Source organism: Oryzias melastigma, linkage group LG3, assembly GCF_002922805.2.
Source record: "Oryzias melastigma strain HK-1 linkage group LG3, ASM292280v2, whole genome shotgun sequence".
Taxonomy (NCBI): Eukaryota; Metazoa; Chordata; class Actinopteri; order Beloniformes; family Adrianichthyidae; genus Oryzias; species Oryzias melastigma.
In genome coordinates, this window is record NC_050514.1 from 4314689 (window position 1) to 4330404 (window position 15716).

Consider the following 15716-nt stretch of genomic DNA (forward strand, 5'->3'; position numbering starts at 1 on the left):
TTTTCACTTTTTATTGATCTAAAAAAAATGATCTGAACCATGACTCCAAAACCGGAACACGATCCGAACCGTGAGTTTTGTGATCCGTTACACCTCTATGAGTATTGTTTCTTCTATAACGGTGTACATCTAGCTATACGTAAATAGATACATCTTTATTACAACTTGGGTCATGTTAGTCAAATTTATTAGTTTTATAGATATGGAAAATCGTAAAATAAGCTACTTTTTTTCCAAAAAGAAAGAAGGAAGAGGAAAAACTTGACAGGTGGAGTGTAAGTCACATTAAACTGGATGTCTGTTGTAAAGAAGTGAATTTTAATGAACTACTGCCGCTCTGCAGGAACTATGTCCTAGAAAATGACAGGTTTTTAGATTCTGGCTAAAAATGGCAAAATCATCATCTTTTAAAATAGATCAAAAGATGGTCAGAGTGGGACTTTTAAGTCCTTATGAATAGAAAAGAAAATGTAAAAAATAAAATCATTTTGGCTTCTTAATTATCTTTCATTTGTACAAGTAGACATTGATGTGTGTTTGTACTTTTCTGTAAAAATAAAAAAAGTCTTACCTGCTGGTAATAGATGTAGGCCAGAACACCAGCAATGATCTCCAGCAAAAAGATGCACAGCAGCAGAACAAAGTACTGTAGAAACAGAAAGGAAAGACAAAGTACAGTTAAGAGCAGGTTGTTGTGATGAAAAGCTCATTGATTTGACTTTTTTTTTTATCTATTCCACCTTTAAAGAAAAAAAAAGTTTGTTTGAGTACCAGAAGGACAGCTATTTCCAAACAAATGCTTTCCATTGTGGTATAATTAAATACGGTAAAATTGAAAACTCTTGTCCAAGAACGACTGATCATTTGGATATGAGGGGGAACAAAGCCCAGAGCTGGAAGCTTATTGAACACTAAATATCTGATTAACAGATGGGCAAAGTCTCCTGAGCGGACACTTCTACCAATCCATAATAATTCTCACCACAGAACTCAATGCACTGATTGTTTTAGGAGTTGATTTCTTGTTACTTTCTTGATGAGCAGTCTTGTAGTAAAGAGGATTAAACAAGATGAATAATGGTATAGGAATAACAAGAATTTATTGTAGATTCACAATAAAACCATAAAATAATTTTTAAGTTCTGCCATTATTGCTGAATTTAGCAGCTTCTCAAGTGGTAAAGCTAAAAGTACACCAATATTAGATGTTATAAGCTGTGTATTGGTTTACCTACAGCTGCTTATCTCAAAGTTTTATCTCCTTAAACTGTAAAAGTCAGTTAAGCAGTGAAGCATGTGTCAGCGTCTTCGTTTTCAGACACAATGGTGGCTCAAAGTTTATCTTCTGCATGTGATTTATGGCCACACAAATGGCACCGACAGGGACAATCCACTTTTCATGCAAAGAGAGAACCGGAGCCTCTCTCCGCAGAATGAGAGACCCGGGGAGATTGTGAGACCTTGGCTTAAAATTCCTTCGCCCTTCTGCTATCACAGAAAGAAATTGCGCCAGGCGAAGTGAGCCTGATCTTTGATGTGAAAGCTTGAGCTGATTACATCTGTGAGCAGCTCTGAATGATGAAGAGGCCTGAGAGTGGCTTTCTGATGAGTACAAGAATAAACCAAAACACCTCAAGTTACAGACACTGATACAAAAATAAGCTAAAATAATGACCATACAGTAAATCAAGGCCGTAATTGAAATCTTTTTTAGCTCTATAGATAGCAGAAAACCCACTTGATTAATGTAATTTACCTTAACGACTCTGCAGGTTGCTCTGTGCTGCATGTGTCAACAACTGTGATAAATCACAACATGCTAGGGCTGCACAATATCAGGAAAACTTGCGATATGCGATATTATTGATCAACTTTGCAATGACGATATGTCTTGTGATACATGAACAGATAGCAAAACAAATAAAAGTCATTATAACATAAATTATACTCCAGCGGCTGGGTGGCTCAGTGGGCTAGGTGAAGGGCTGACACGCAGGAGCCCTGGGTTCGATTCCCAGGGTTGTCCACTGATCCCCACCCAGATTGGGTCCTTAGGCAAGACCCTTGACGCTGCTGCCTAACTGGGTCCCTGTGCCCCTCAAGTACAGGGTTGTGTCAGGAAGGGCATCCGGCGTAAAAAAACTCTGCCAAATCACTGATACGAAACAGTGGGTGCTGTTACGCTGTGGCAACCCCGAAAGGGATAAGCCCAAAATGAACTACTACATAACATAAATTATACTCCAATTTACACATGAGACTTTCAATATTAGTGATCAAAATTGCAATAGCGATATGTTCTTGTGACACATGAACCAAATGTAATGTAACCAAATTACACACATCTACATAGCACATAACATATGTGATTGGTCAACAACGTGAAGGGGCCCTTCCGGTTGGTCAAATGCCTACAGGGCTTTAGTTGATTTGTTAAGCATAGGGGGATATTGTGATGACGATACATTTCAGATGTATTGTATGGGGCAACAACATGCTTCCCTTCAAATCCTCAATAAGTTTAAGAGCTTGGATGCATTTACCAGGAGATTTTACTTCCAAAGAGGTAGCACATACTTGGTTATAAATAAATGTCATATTTAGATTGCATATTTCTAAAGGAGAACCCCATTCATTTAACAGTTAATGTAAAGAAAGTTTCCATGTTTCCATGTTCACTGCATTCAGACATTGATCATACATCTACAGGGTGTGACACGTTAAAGCAGCAGATCATGAGGACTCCTCACATCCGCGCTCTCTCTAAGAGACACAATCCTGACAAAGACTGTCATTGGGTCCATCCGCACTACATCAATCTGTTGTTTCTTTCAAGTGCTGCTCTACTGTTCGACTCTAATCTGCAGTGTGTGTGGGCTGAATAAGAGAACTCACTTGTCTTTGCAGAAAGCACATTTGCTTTAGAGATGACGATGCGTTATCTGAGCTTTTTTCCCGTCTGGGTCCTTCATTCTGTTCCTTCAGAACTTGTCACTTGCTTTCATTCTCTTATTGCATCCTCGATGCATCAAAAACAAAATGCTGTAGGGCTAAGTTTTATAGTCCTCCTCCTCAGGGCACACTGACCTGCAAACCATTTCCTTACAGAATCTTTAAAACTGTACATCTCTAAGATTAGGAAGATCATAAATACAAAGATTAAAAACGTCATTATGGTTCAATAACAGCTTCTAATGATCTCCTGCCGCTCTGCAGAAACTATGTCCTAGAAAATGTCAGATTTTTTTCTATTTTGGCTGACAGCAGCATATTCATACTCTAAAAACCACTGGAAACGCTTTTTTAATAGATCAAAAGACAATATAATTAGGTGATGATAATATGTAATGAAAAAAATTCTACAAGTTTTGAAACAGAAGCTTTTTGATCTAATTGAACTTTGACAGAATGCAGAACATCAGAGATCACACTGTTATTTAAAAAAAGACAATTGAAAAACTGTGATAAGAATCAGTCTGGACTGTAAATGGCCAAATAAAAGTATCAATGGCCTGATTTCCTTTGATTAGAAGCTGATGATCTTCAAAATCTCTACAGTAAAACAGATATTAAAGCAGGAGACAGAAAATTCTAAAATATTTGGACACTTCTCTTTATATTTACAAACCAACACCTAAATACCAGTAAAAGTCTGGTTATTATTAGTTTATAACATTATTAATGCTAATTAGATTTTTACAGGTTCTTTTGAGGCGTGACCTGCATAAACGTGAAGAAGAGACAAATCTAAAAAGACAAAAATGAATGAAAAAAGCAGACGCTGACACTATTTAATCCTTCACAAAGAAAGAATATATTTTCTTCTCCATAAATCATTGTTTCCTCATTCTTCTCTACCAAAATAATAGAGGTGTGTGTTTGCAGACGACAAACGTCCTTCCTCCCACCAGGCAATTTGCCTCTTTAATCTCTTTGTCCTTCTTGACCCCTCATTCTTTGTTTGGTTTAACATTTAAGAAGTAAAAGTCTAACAACATTTCCCCTTCAATTAAAGGGCGGCTGCATCTGCCTAATTCCAGGATTACAGCAGCAAAATACTGCAGGGAAGCAGAGGAATGTGTCTGCCATCGCTGCCCTTTGGGATTAATGAAGTTTTATCTTATCTGCTTGTTGGACCTTCTGACATTCACTTTAATTACAAGGTGATGGCAATCGCTGGTGCACAAAACTGGCATGCATACCTGCAAAAAAAAAAAAAAAAATCTATGGTGCCACCTCTCTTCCTGCTGCCACACAACCTTCATGTTTTTCAGCTTTAAGTAACAAGTGAGCATGTCTCCTTGCATGATTTTTGTGTGAAAAACTACTGAACTTTTAGAAAACTGCAAGCATTTGCCAAGTTTCTAAATCAAAGCTTTTATTATTAAGCTTTTATAAAAAATAAATGCCATTTTTTTTATTTACTGTGCAACAATTCAGTTACACAACAAAAACCAGCAGTTTGTTGCCTGGTGCAGATTTAGATAAAGACAAAAATGATTTTAAGGTTAATACAACATAATAAAACATATTCAGTAAACTAAATTTACTGAATAATAAAGAAAAAAAAGAGATATAAAAATGTTTCTAAATGAATATTTTCAAACATTTTACTAAGAGCTATTTTTGGGGGGGAAACCTGGTGACATTATAAAAAATAGTTATGCTATCAGGGTCTGATGAGCAGACAAACAAGAAAAAAACATACATTACATGACCAAAGCAGTAATTAAGTTTAACTTATTGTTTTTACACTAAATATGCAGAAATAATACAATAAAATTGTCATTCTGCTGCACCTAATGTAAAGTTTACACAGTGGAAAGGGATAAATACTATGTAAAAAAAAACTTTTAATGTAGAAATATTATAAAACAGTTCATCAAACACTGCTTTAATGTTTGTTCATGACCTTTTAACTAAAGTCAATTCAGAATGTTTTTAAATGAAATAAAGAAAGTTAAATAACAAGGAAACAAAAGTCAGCCAAGAGGCCCTTGGAGAAGTGTGAACGGTGACTGAAATGGAGAGTAACACATGCTGGCATCTTCATTTAGACTTTTAAAACTTCACTAGAAAAATCCCTGCTTGTGTTCAACACAGAGAATTTTAGGAATTAGCAGAGAGGAGGAATTGAGTGCAGGAGCAGTGGTTAGCACTCTCACCTGACAGAGAGAATCTCTGCTGGGATCTTTCTGTGTGGAATTTGCATTTCTCCCAGTGCATGTGTGGGTTTTCTCAGGGTGTTCCGGCTTCTTCCCCCGGTCTAAAAACGTGATTCAAATTTTGATTGCTTATTCTAAAGCGTCCCTACGTGTGTGTGTTTGAGTGTATGTGGTTGTGTGCAATGTGACAGACTGGCGACCTGTCCAGGATGATCCCCACACCTTCACCTAACAGTAGCCAGGATAGGCTCCAGCAACCCCCTGACCCCAGAAGGTTGAGAAAATGAAAGGATGGATGGAGAAATTAAGTGACCCAATTGTAGTGGATGGGTGTTCATTTAAAATCCCATCCCCGCTATATTTGTATCCATTGTATAATCGTTCCCAGTGGTCTTTTATGCAGTTGTTGACCAAAACCAAAAAAGGTCTCTCATTTTTAACACTTGGTTTCTACAGAGCAGCAGGAATTTATTAGATATTCGCCTTTGAGATGTAGGCTGGACTGCTGGCCTGGGAGTAAGCCTCAACTGATTTCCCATCATCCCATGAGAGTTTTTGATTTCCCTCTTAGCTACCATCTGGCTCATAACTGTACGATTGGATCACTCCAATATTGCTCAATGTTGTATTTTTTTGTTTTGCTACGCTAATGTTAGCTTGGGGTTGTTAGGGGTAGATAAGCTAACATGAGGGTTTAAACTAAATAATTTTGGGATTTCAATATCGCCCTCAACTTGAAAGGGAATTCCTGATGAAATTCTGCTTTTCATAAATACTATTTATTTCTTTAGGTATGAAGAATCCATAAATGTTTGTAATAAGAATATTTCAGCTTTTATTCTTAAGTGTGAGGGTTAGTGCGTTATGTTTTTTGTTAAAACACTTTTTCTCTATAAAGCGTCTTCAGTAAAAACACCCTTTTAAAACACATTCTGTTAACCAGGGCACGAAAATGTGAAAATGTTACAGTAGTTTGGGGAGAAATAAATGTCCAACTTCAGCTTCCAGGCCTCTGAGCTACATTAGAGATCTTTTATCCGTCCACCTTGATGTGATCTCTTACCACTCGAAGAAGCCTTCTCTGTTCCTTGAAAGTGGCACAGCAGCCGAGCACGCCCGTTACCATGACGATGATTCCGGCGAGGACCAGTATGCAGGCAGATGCGGCATAGGTGTTGGAGTGGAGAAGGCTAATGTAGTCACTCTTCACCAGCAAGGTCCAAAGGCCCACCCCCATCACAACAACCCCTGCCAACTGGAAGAGAAAGCGTGCCGTTAAAACTCGGCTTTCTGCTGCCGGCTGGACAGACATCACTGCTGAGACTCTGGTGCATGGCAAATATTTACAGAGATTTAAGTCTTAATTACACACGTCACTTTGATGTACAAAACTGAAATTTATTTCTCTTTGCTGTGAGGGAACATTCGACTTTTTTAGGCCTCAAATCCAGATTATGTTTAACAAATAATCAGATATTGCAGTTTCAAACATAACATTTATAACATATGTTTCACCTTATGTGCATGAGGATTAGGGAGCAACAACCAGTTCATATTAACAAAAAAAAAATAGTATTCCCAATTCAGAATGCAATAGATTTTCCACACAAATGATTACAGAAAAATTAAAAATGATTTTTAGTCACACATATGGTGAGGCAAACTGCAACAATAAATGTCACACCATCACAGTAATAGTCATACAACCACATAAAAACAGTCTTACTCTAGTGCCACCTGGAGGCATGAAGAGGTAAAGAAATAAAACTCTGCCTGTTGGATCAGTGAGAAGATCAAAAGTAATATTCATTTTTTAATTTATTTTGAAAAGATTAAACAGAAAGCTAAAAACTTACTTTTGCTTATAAATGTATAACCTTATTTATAATATGTGTTTGCTTTAGGCTAAATTATTTAGTTGTTTTAGTGCAGTGAAACAAAATTTAACAGTTTTTTCCACAGTTTGAAAATGAGTATTGACTGAAAATGTTTACGATGTTTGCCTTTTACTGTAAAGATCAGTCAGTCAACAGGTTGTAAAACAGTTAGATTCTATGGGGGGGAAAAAATGGCACAAACTGATTTTTCTCTTGAAAGTTAATTAAATGTCTAGGGGAAAAGGCCACCAGATTTTGATCATAAAATGAGCAACAAATCTGTCCTCGTAAGAAATGATAAAAAAAAAAAATCAAATAACTGGATTTGATTTAGTCTGAAATATTTACTGTGACATCTGGCACTGCAGTGATTCCGTGATGTCTGCCTGCCAACGAGACTAGAGATCTTTGCTGGCAAACATATGATTATGAAATGTGGAGAAAGCTGTGAGGGTGAGATCACACTGAGAATGAGTGAGAATCACAAGCCTTTGCCGGAATGGAGAAGAAAACACCTAAGTTCAATTAACATTTCTGACACACATCCAAAAGCTCACATCAGGTATTTATAGCATCATATACTTTACTCAGGAAAAAGATACTTTGAATAAAAGACATGCAAAAGCAGGCCTTTAGTCTATAAACCAGAGAAGCAGACGCCTGGATACATCCTGAATGAAAGAGCTTACTGCTGCTGCTGCTGCTGGTTGCACGATTGTCTTGTTGCTTGAACGTAACAGCAAAAAACAGTCATGGCCAACAAAAGGAAATGCATTGTCCATTCATATTAACTGTTTTAATTTTGTTTTCATCTAGATTGCACTTATAGTGAGTGGGTAGCAGCTATTCCAATTGGGCGATTGGGTGATTTTGATTATCATTATTCAGGTTTTAGCTAAAATCAAAAAGCCCGAGTCGTTCTTTAAGACATATTTCTGCAGAGCTGCAGGAGCTCATTAAAAATTCGGCTCTGGATTGTGGTTGGAACTGTTGGTGCAGAAGAAAGACTACGTTACTTTAAAGCATTTCTTTTTTTACACTCTCTCCTGCTAGCTTACAGCCCCTCACAACCCCAACCGAACATCAGCATATTAAAAAAAATGGCATTGGAGCAATCCAGTTAAACAGTTTTGAGCCAAATTGCAGCTCCAATGAGGAAAACAAAGACATTAATGGATGTGTTTGTCTGCAAGTGGAGGATTTAGAAATGGAGTGGAGCAGAGGGACTTTGGCAGTGAGGAAAAAGTGGAGCAATACCTGATGCAATTCCAAAATTTGTTGGTAATAAAAATCACAGGTTTTCATTTTCTCCTGATCCATCACAACTGGAATAAATAAATACCCAGAAACAGTTTTCATTTTTATTTATACACGCCCTCCATCAAAAACATGATGGTGCTCTGATATTGCTCACCATTTTTGTTGGTACGCTTATGTTAGCTTGGGTTTGTGAGGTGCTATAAGCTAACAGGAGAGACTGTAAACCAAAGGTTGATAAGAAATTAGAGAGGCTAACTTCCACACTAACTGTCCCGCCCACATCTCAAAGGCGTATTTCTAATGAGCTCCTGCTGTTCTGCAGAAAAAATGTGTCTTAAAAAAACAACTCAGGGTTTTTGATTTTTGCTAAAAACTAATCCAAATAAAAATATTACTGGGAAAGTTTTGCTCAGATTGGTTTAAATGTAGAAGTTATACTTAGTCACATTCACCTCTATGGGGGTTTGACTTGTACAGATGCAGTAAATTTTTGGGTTGTCCGAGTCTGTGGAAGGTCGTGAACAGGAGCAGCTGCATCTCAACTATTTGACCAAATATCGGTCAGGGTCCATTATCAGGCCAATATTTGTCAATTTGACATATATAACGCTGAACTGGTTATTTTGACTCAGGTACAACCACGCCGCGTGTGGAAAAGAGGCAACTTCTACCATTCTAATTGGTCAATCAATCCTAACCCTTGGCTAAGATTGAGAACTAAGAACTCAACTCATACTTTGGGGAAAGTATGGTGCACTGGGGCTCTGTCCTCTTTTCCATCTACTTCTCCTCTCCTCTACTTTTTTATTTACTTCTAATTGTATGCCTTTGTTGGTGGTGCAGTATAATTCACATGTTTTTCCTTCTTTCCGACTCCCCTGTGGGAGACCGGGAGAGATTGCAGTTTCCGGGAGACTTGTTGGTGATCCTGACGAAGCCCCGCCCATCTGGATGAAGCCCCGACACCATCCTGCATCTCTGAGTGGGAGTGATTCCTGGTGGGTCGTCTGTCCTCCTGCTCCTGGTCGTGGACTGCAGTTCTGCTTCATCTGGACTATGGACTTAATCATCACTCGTCCCTCAGCTCTATATGAATGAACTCTACTCATATATGCAGTTTTAGCAGCTAACTTTTCTTTAACCGTTCTGGTATCGCCTGTCCGTCCTGGGATGGGATCTCTCCCTCATGTGGGAATCCCTAAGGTTTCTTCTTTTTTTCCTGACTCAGGTTTTTTTAGGAGTTTTTCCTTACCGCGAGGGAGGGTCTAAGGACAGGGATGACCGTTCTTTATAGTCTGTTTAGTTTTTACCTATTGTGCATATTTTATGACTCCATCTGTGCATCTGTAAAAACTACAGGCATGAAGCCCAATGAGGCAAATTGAATTTGTGATATTGGGCTATATAAATAAAATTGAATTGAATTGAAAAAAATTGAATTGAACCCATGGTGATATCAGTGTAACAGAAACATCACAAATGTGTTCTGTGGTCAACTTGGTGTGTGGCATCTTCCACATAGTTTCCTTTTTTTAAGGAAAAATGGGTATAGGTTACTATGGGTTAAAGGGAGTGCAGGTGCATCTTGCAGTTCCCCCTTGAGGCTCTATTGACCACCTTAAGGAGCGTCATGAAAATGGAACGTACCACTGTTGGAAGTTACACGCACTTATGATGTAATGATGATGCTGTTGTATGGTGGCGTGAGTACCTGTAGGATGCCTATTGGATGACTAGAAAGACTACGCTCTGATTGTCCGATTTCTTCAAATCTAACAGCCAGGATGCAAGCGAAAAAACTGTATGACTAGCCCACGTTTCACTTATGAAACATTCCCTCACCAATGCGTGTTGTTCAAATGTTTGCTACGACCTTCCCTTGTAAAAAAGAAATTGCGTGAACATTTTCACTCTACTACAAAATAGAACAAACTCAATGGGATCTCACAGCTCACATTCTAAGTTTACAGTAGATGTGCTTGCATACACTTATGTAATACGAATTGACCTCTTAAGAAACCTTAGCCCCATTGCTGTGTTGCAATAAAGCCTCAACTGAGGTCTATCATCGCAACATCTCCCCTCCCTGCCATTTATCATCTGCCCCTCCACCCCTCCCCACCCTCCCGCGGGGGTCTCACCATAAAGTCTCACTCTTGTGAGCATACACAGACTTGCCCCATTGCAGACAAAGACACAGTCTGCATTGAGATCAGAACTTGCCCAAATGCAAACTTACCCAAAAAAAAAAGTTGAAGGTAAACAGGAGGTACTTCAGGCAGATGGTTCCACATGTTTGTTTTTTTTCCTCGTAAACTCCCATACTGGAAAACAGAGCAGACTGTTAGTGGGCTCACATACAGTATGTCTGTATAGTTCTTTATTTAGGTTGCTCAACGTTGAGCATTTAGTGTTTATAGGACTACTCTTTATGTATGTCATGGAGAGAACTGTGAGAAAATGGGTGGGAGGTTCTCAAATCACTTACGCCTACAAGCAAGCATGTTTTCAGTGTGGAAAATATTTACTGCTAGTACACAAAGTGGTATTTGTTAATCAGTAAAATGACTGTGAAGAAAGGGCAACATTAAGAAAAGTTTAGAAAAACAAATTAAACAAAATGCCTACAACCTCATTCATACAAACATGTGTCAAGGTTATGATGAACAAAGCTAACTAAGGCTTTATATAGAACCAGCAGAATACACAGAGCACACCCTGTATCTCTGCTAACTTTCAGTGCTAAACACAACAAGGAAAGTTGAGCTGCAAAAATTGTGGCATCCAAGAAAGTAATGATTAAAATGTGTCAAAGGAAATTTGAAAAAATGACACAAAACTATGAGATCATAACATTGACAGCAAGAAATCCACCCAAGACTGTAACAATAGAGCTGTTTAGTGTTGCCTCTGGTGCCAAACAAGAAAATGCAAAGTTCATCTCAACCTCGCAAACTGATTGTTAAGGAAAATTGTTTTTGTAGGAAAAATGTTTATCCTCTCCAAGTCTATTTTGGGTGAAATCGTTGATCGCATAAACAGTCAAAGAGTTAAGTCAAAAAGCATAAGTTATTTAGGGGTCGCTGAAGACATCTCCTGTGCTTAAGGGTTAACTCTTACCTGCAGGTATGTCAGCATGTTTACTCTGGAAACCACTTTCTATTAGTCAGTTATTTAGTAAGAAATGTCTCAAGTTCAAGTATGTAATATGTCTGAAATGTTAGATAGGTCCTCCAGACAACAATACAAAAATATGCCTCTCAATGAGCCCCAATTATGAGCAGACATTAGTCAAGATCTCCATCATGATTCATTACATTCATTCTATCCCAAGTCGCATACAGGTTTCATCAAACTGGAGGCAAAGTGATGTTAATAGTCTTGCCAATGGGCACAATGGTGGTAAAATCTGGGATCTGACCAAAAAAATCCATTAATTGGCAGATGGCTTGACAATCCAGTAAAGTTTAGTTTCTTTTCCAATTTTGAAAAACCAAAAAAAAGCTTTGAAGATATTTAATGTAATGGTAAAAAAATATGTAGAGTAGGGCTGTCAGATTTGTTGCGTTAAAAACACATTAATCTGACATGTGCTTGACGCCGACAATTTTTTTGACGCATTAATGGCGGACTTTCTCATACGTGCCTTTCCATACCGCGCGCGGGCGTCCTGCCCTCCAACTCACCGGCTGCTCTCACTAGATCACGGGCGGGTCTCCAAACACCGAGCTGCGAAAACCGGCCGGCGCTAGGACCTGGAGAGCTCCTGCACTCTAACCCGGCTCCAGGTTGGCGTCCAGTACCACGTCTGGTGGTACCGGCTCGCGTCCGGCGCCGTGTCCCGAGAGCTGCAGACCCCCGACGTTCCGAACAGCAAGCGCACCGGGGGACGTTTTAAATGTTCTGGAGGTTTAAGCGTGATCCAACCCCAGCATAGCGGTCTGTCTGCCGGCATATTCATGGCGTGAGCTCCGCTGGACACGTCGCTGCATCGAGCTGCAGCCAGAGAACGCGGCGGCAGTAACAGACTGTCAAACTATCCACAGTGTATCCCGCTTTTCTCAGTCTTTAATGTTTTAAAAAACAAAAGTTCATTGGAAATGATAAATCTCTATTTCATTTATTACTGTAGTTCAGCAGAGGAGGAAAAGATTTGGTCCTGACAAAAAATGAACATGAAAGTGTTATGGAAATGTTATTTTTGATGTTTTTTATTTTATTTTACTGAACGTTGATTGAAGTTTTGAATTTAAAATGCCCTTCACTTGCACTTGGGCTTTTGTTAGGCATTTTATGTTACAGCCTTTTATTGTTAAGAAAGTTTATCTCAATACAATGTTACAAAATAAAGTATTTCTGATGAAAACTATTAATTTTGTCATTCTTGTTTTCATAATTAATGTAGAACTGCTAAATTCCACGAACCACACATTTTTTTCCTTAAAAAAAGGCCACATGTAAATTTGCGATTAATCGCGAGTTTACTCTGGACAAAATGCGATTAATCGCGATTAAAAATTTTAATCGCCTGACAGCTCTAATGTAGAGCAATAGAAAAAGGACTAAAAAGGTGAAAAAAAAACAATACAAAAGCATGTTATGCTGTTACTGAAGCTCGAAAAAGTGCAGCGTACTTAACTTTTTTCTTATTTGATGTTTTTGCCTGTAAAGGGTCTCAGGACTAAAGTTCGTGAGAAACCATGACGTCAGTGGAGTAGGCAAAATCTGTGAGGTGAGTAATTACCTGTGTCTGAAAGACCCATGACTACACACTGAGCAAGCCTGCCAAAGGCTGTAAAGTCTAAGCAGCTCTTTCTCAGGTGTCTGGTACCAACACCAATCCCATGAAAGTGAAATGTTTCTCTTTTAAATTAAATTACCAAATTAAACTACATTTATTTGACAACTGATGACAAAAATATGTCCAGATTTTTAGCTTAAAAAAGGATACAGAAATAAAAAAATGTAAAAAGCTAAATAAAAGTTGTCACCAGTCTTTCAAGGTTTATAGAACCCAGCATATAAAAGTCCTTGGTCCTCATGCTAACTCTGTTCAGTGGGTTTTTTTCCCCCACAATTTTCATGGATAATTTACCAGTCAAGCCCAGACTTGCACTCTTCTAGCTGACTCCTTCTAAAGCTCCTGATTTTTCCCTTTTGCACTCTTCTCCATTCTCCATTGTCAGTTTAGACGTGGGAGCTCGGCTGAGTCGGGACTTTGTCTGCCAGCCCTCTGTTATGGTGAGCCTTTTTTAGTGTGTTCCTGTTAATTAAACTCAAACAAGATCCAAATTCCAACACTCTTCCATTTGCCAAAGCTTTAAAAACAAAAAAAGCTGAGTCAAGAAAGGGAGTATCTTTCTGTAAGCTTCCAAGCTTTACTTCAAATTAAAAACAGCATTAGAAGAGAAACAGGGTTTAAGATTCAAACTGAGATTCTCTACAAATGTGGATGCTCCCATCATGGCTTTGATTAGGGGGGTTGTCTTTAGTTAGTGAAAAATTAAACGTATCACCACATTAACTGTATATGAGAACTGGACCAAGTGACCCTATCCCCCATCGGTTTGCAATTAGGAAGTACCTGCTGGCTTAAAGAAGCCAAAATCCCAGAGACTTATATTGAGAAATAAACAGCAATTAGTCAGTCATTCTATTTGTCAGAATAAAAATTTTTGCTCTAACACGTTCTTGCTAATCCTATATTGTTTTTTCTGTAGGACATTTCTTTGAGGGGGTTAAGCTCGTTTTTTGTTAAATAATCTCCAACTGCTTTTGAAAATTCCAGTTCCAATTTAAATATAGAAAAAAATGTGGTCTTTCAAACACAAAAAATATTCACAAGAAAAAAACAGTAAATGACTGACATTTAGAAAAAAAGAGATGTTTTAAAGTATTACCAAGAAACAAAAATAATATTTTAAAAATCCTAGTGTAGTATGAATAGTGCTAATATAATTATTTACATTTTTACACCAAGTTTAATTTATTTCTATTAAACCAACTACTTAACTGTTGTTCCGCGAGGGCTTACATATTTTTTGAAAGAAAAAAAAACTAATAATAATATTTATATTAAAAAACTGTAACCAATATCGTGCTGCCATGTTTTGTCGAATAAGTTTTTATTTTACACGACGACGAGCACAAAGTACAACTGTAAAGAAGAGACATTCGTCTCCTCGAGAATTTCAACATTAGCTACCGCAAAAGTATAAATAGAGCCATAAATTTAGTCTTAGTGTAACTCAGTGTTTCATTGACGTTTACTACAAAGGATCAGTTTAAAGAGTCAGAAATGTTCCTTGCTGTTCGTTAAACACTGGTTTTGTTGTGTGAGAACGCCGCAGACACAGCAACCACACCGCAGTCTGGGCTAAAGCTGACCGCTAAGCACTTCCGGTTACGCTTACCTGCTGCTGGTTCCCCTCGCTTTGTCGCTTCAAAGACGGACCTGTGTTGGTAAATATTCAAATATGTAGCTAAATCCGGACCGTTTTCATCCCACTTTGGTCTAGCTAAAAGCTGCTCTGAGGAGCAAGTGAGACCGCAGGGCCGACAGACAAACTACACGGAGCGGGGGCTGGATTTGAGCAGCAGCTGCTGACTCCACCCCGCACCCCGAGGCCACCTTACGCGAGTCTCAGTTTACACGTCCCGGAGCGAGGAAGAAGGGAAAGCCCGCACGTGTTTGTGACGGAAAAAAACGACCGACTCAGTATTATTAAACTAAATCATAGCTTACAAAATTAAGTGACTAAAAGTCTCCAACAGAAACTAAAAACCACCACTAAGTTACAAAAGACCCACAAAACACAAGAGTAGAGTAGCCGAGGCCTATTAAAACTGATAATAAAAAAAGCATTACCCTTAGCAAAAAGTATTACACAACTTTATTTTATTAAAAATATGCACATAGATCATATACTTCCTCAGACTAAATTGGAACATTTTAAGTTTACAGTACAGTGTATGAAAAGTAAGGGATAATGCCTGACGAGGTCTGCATTATCCAAAATTAACACAGAAGCCTGAACCGTCTGACTGATAATGCGCACAACGAAAAGCATTATCCTGCTTATACCAAAGACAAAATTTTAATAAAATAGAATTTTAATATTGTCATTTTTTTAGATGTCATTTTTTCTCCCTAAAATCGGACTATTTGATACAAGAATGCATTATCAGGGTAACGGGCACGGTATAAGTAAATTGACCCGGGCTCACATGGCTAGCGTTACAGCTCCAATTCCAGTGCCACAGTCTTTATGTAACTTTAAAAGTGCGAGAGGAAATCCCACTGCAGACAATCACGTTCAACCTTTGCAGTCTGGCCTCTGTGGCATTGCAAATCTGTCTTCTAAGGTTAAAATTTTTGCCTGACACTGCAGCTGAACCGTAGTTAATATGGGGG

The 15716-nt window shown here is 38.3% G+C and overlaps 1 protein-coding gene across 1 annotated transcript in view; it reads right to left on the reverse strand.

The window, feature by feature from the left end:
• LOC112160444 (CD151 antigen) overlaps positions 1-14885 on the reverse strand; it is a gene marked incomplete at its 5' end in the record, with an annotated part of 25976 nt that extends 11091 nt beyond the window's left edge. Inside the window, 4 exon segments of the mRNA XM_024294944.1 lie at positions 572-646; positions 6229-6420; positions 10542-10626; positions 14716-14885. Coding sequence (XP_024150712.1) covers positions 572-646; positions 6229-6420; positions 10542-10625 — 351 coding nt within the window.
• Between the last annotated feature and the right edge of the window lie 831 nt (positions 14886-15716).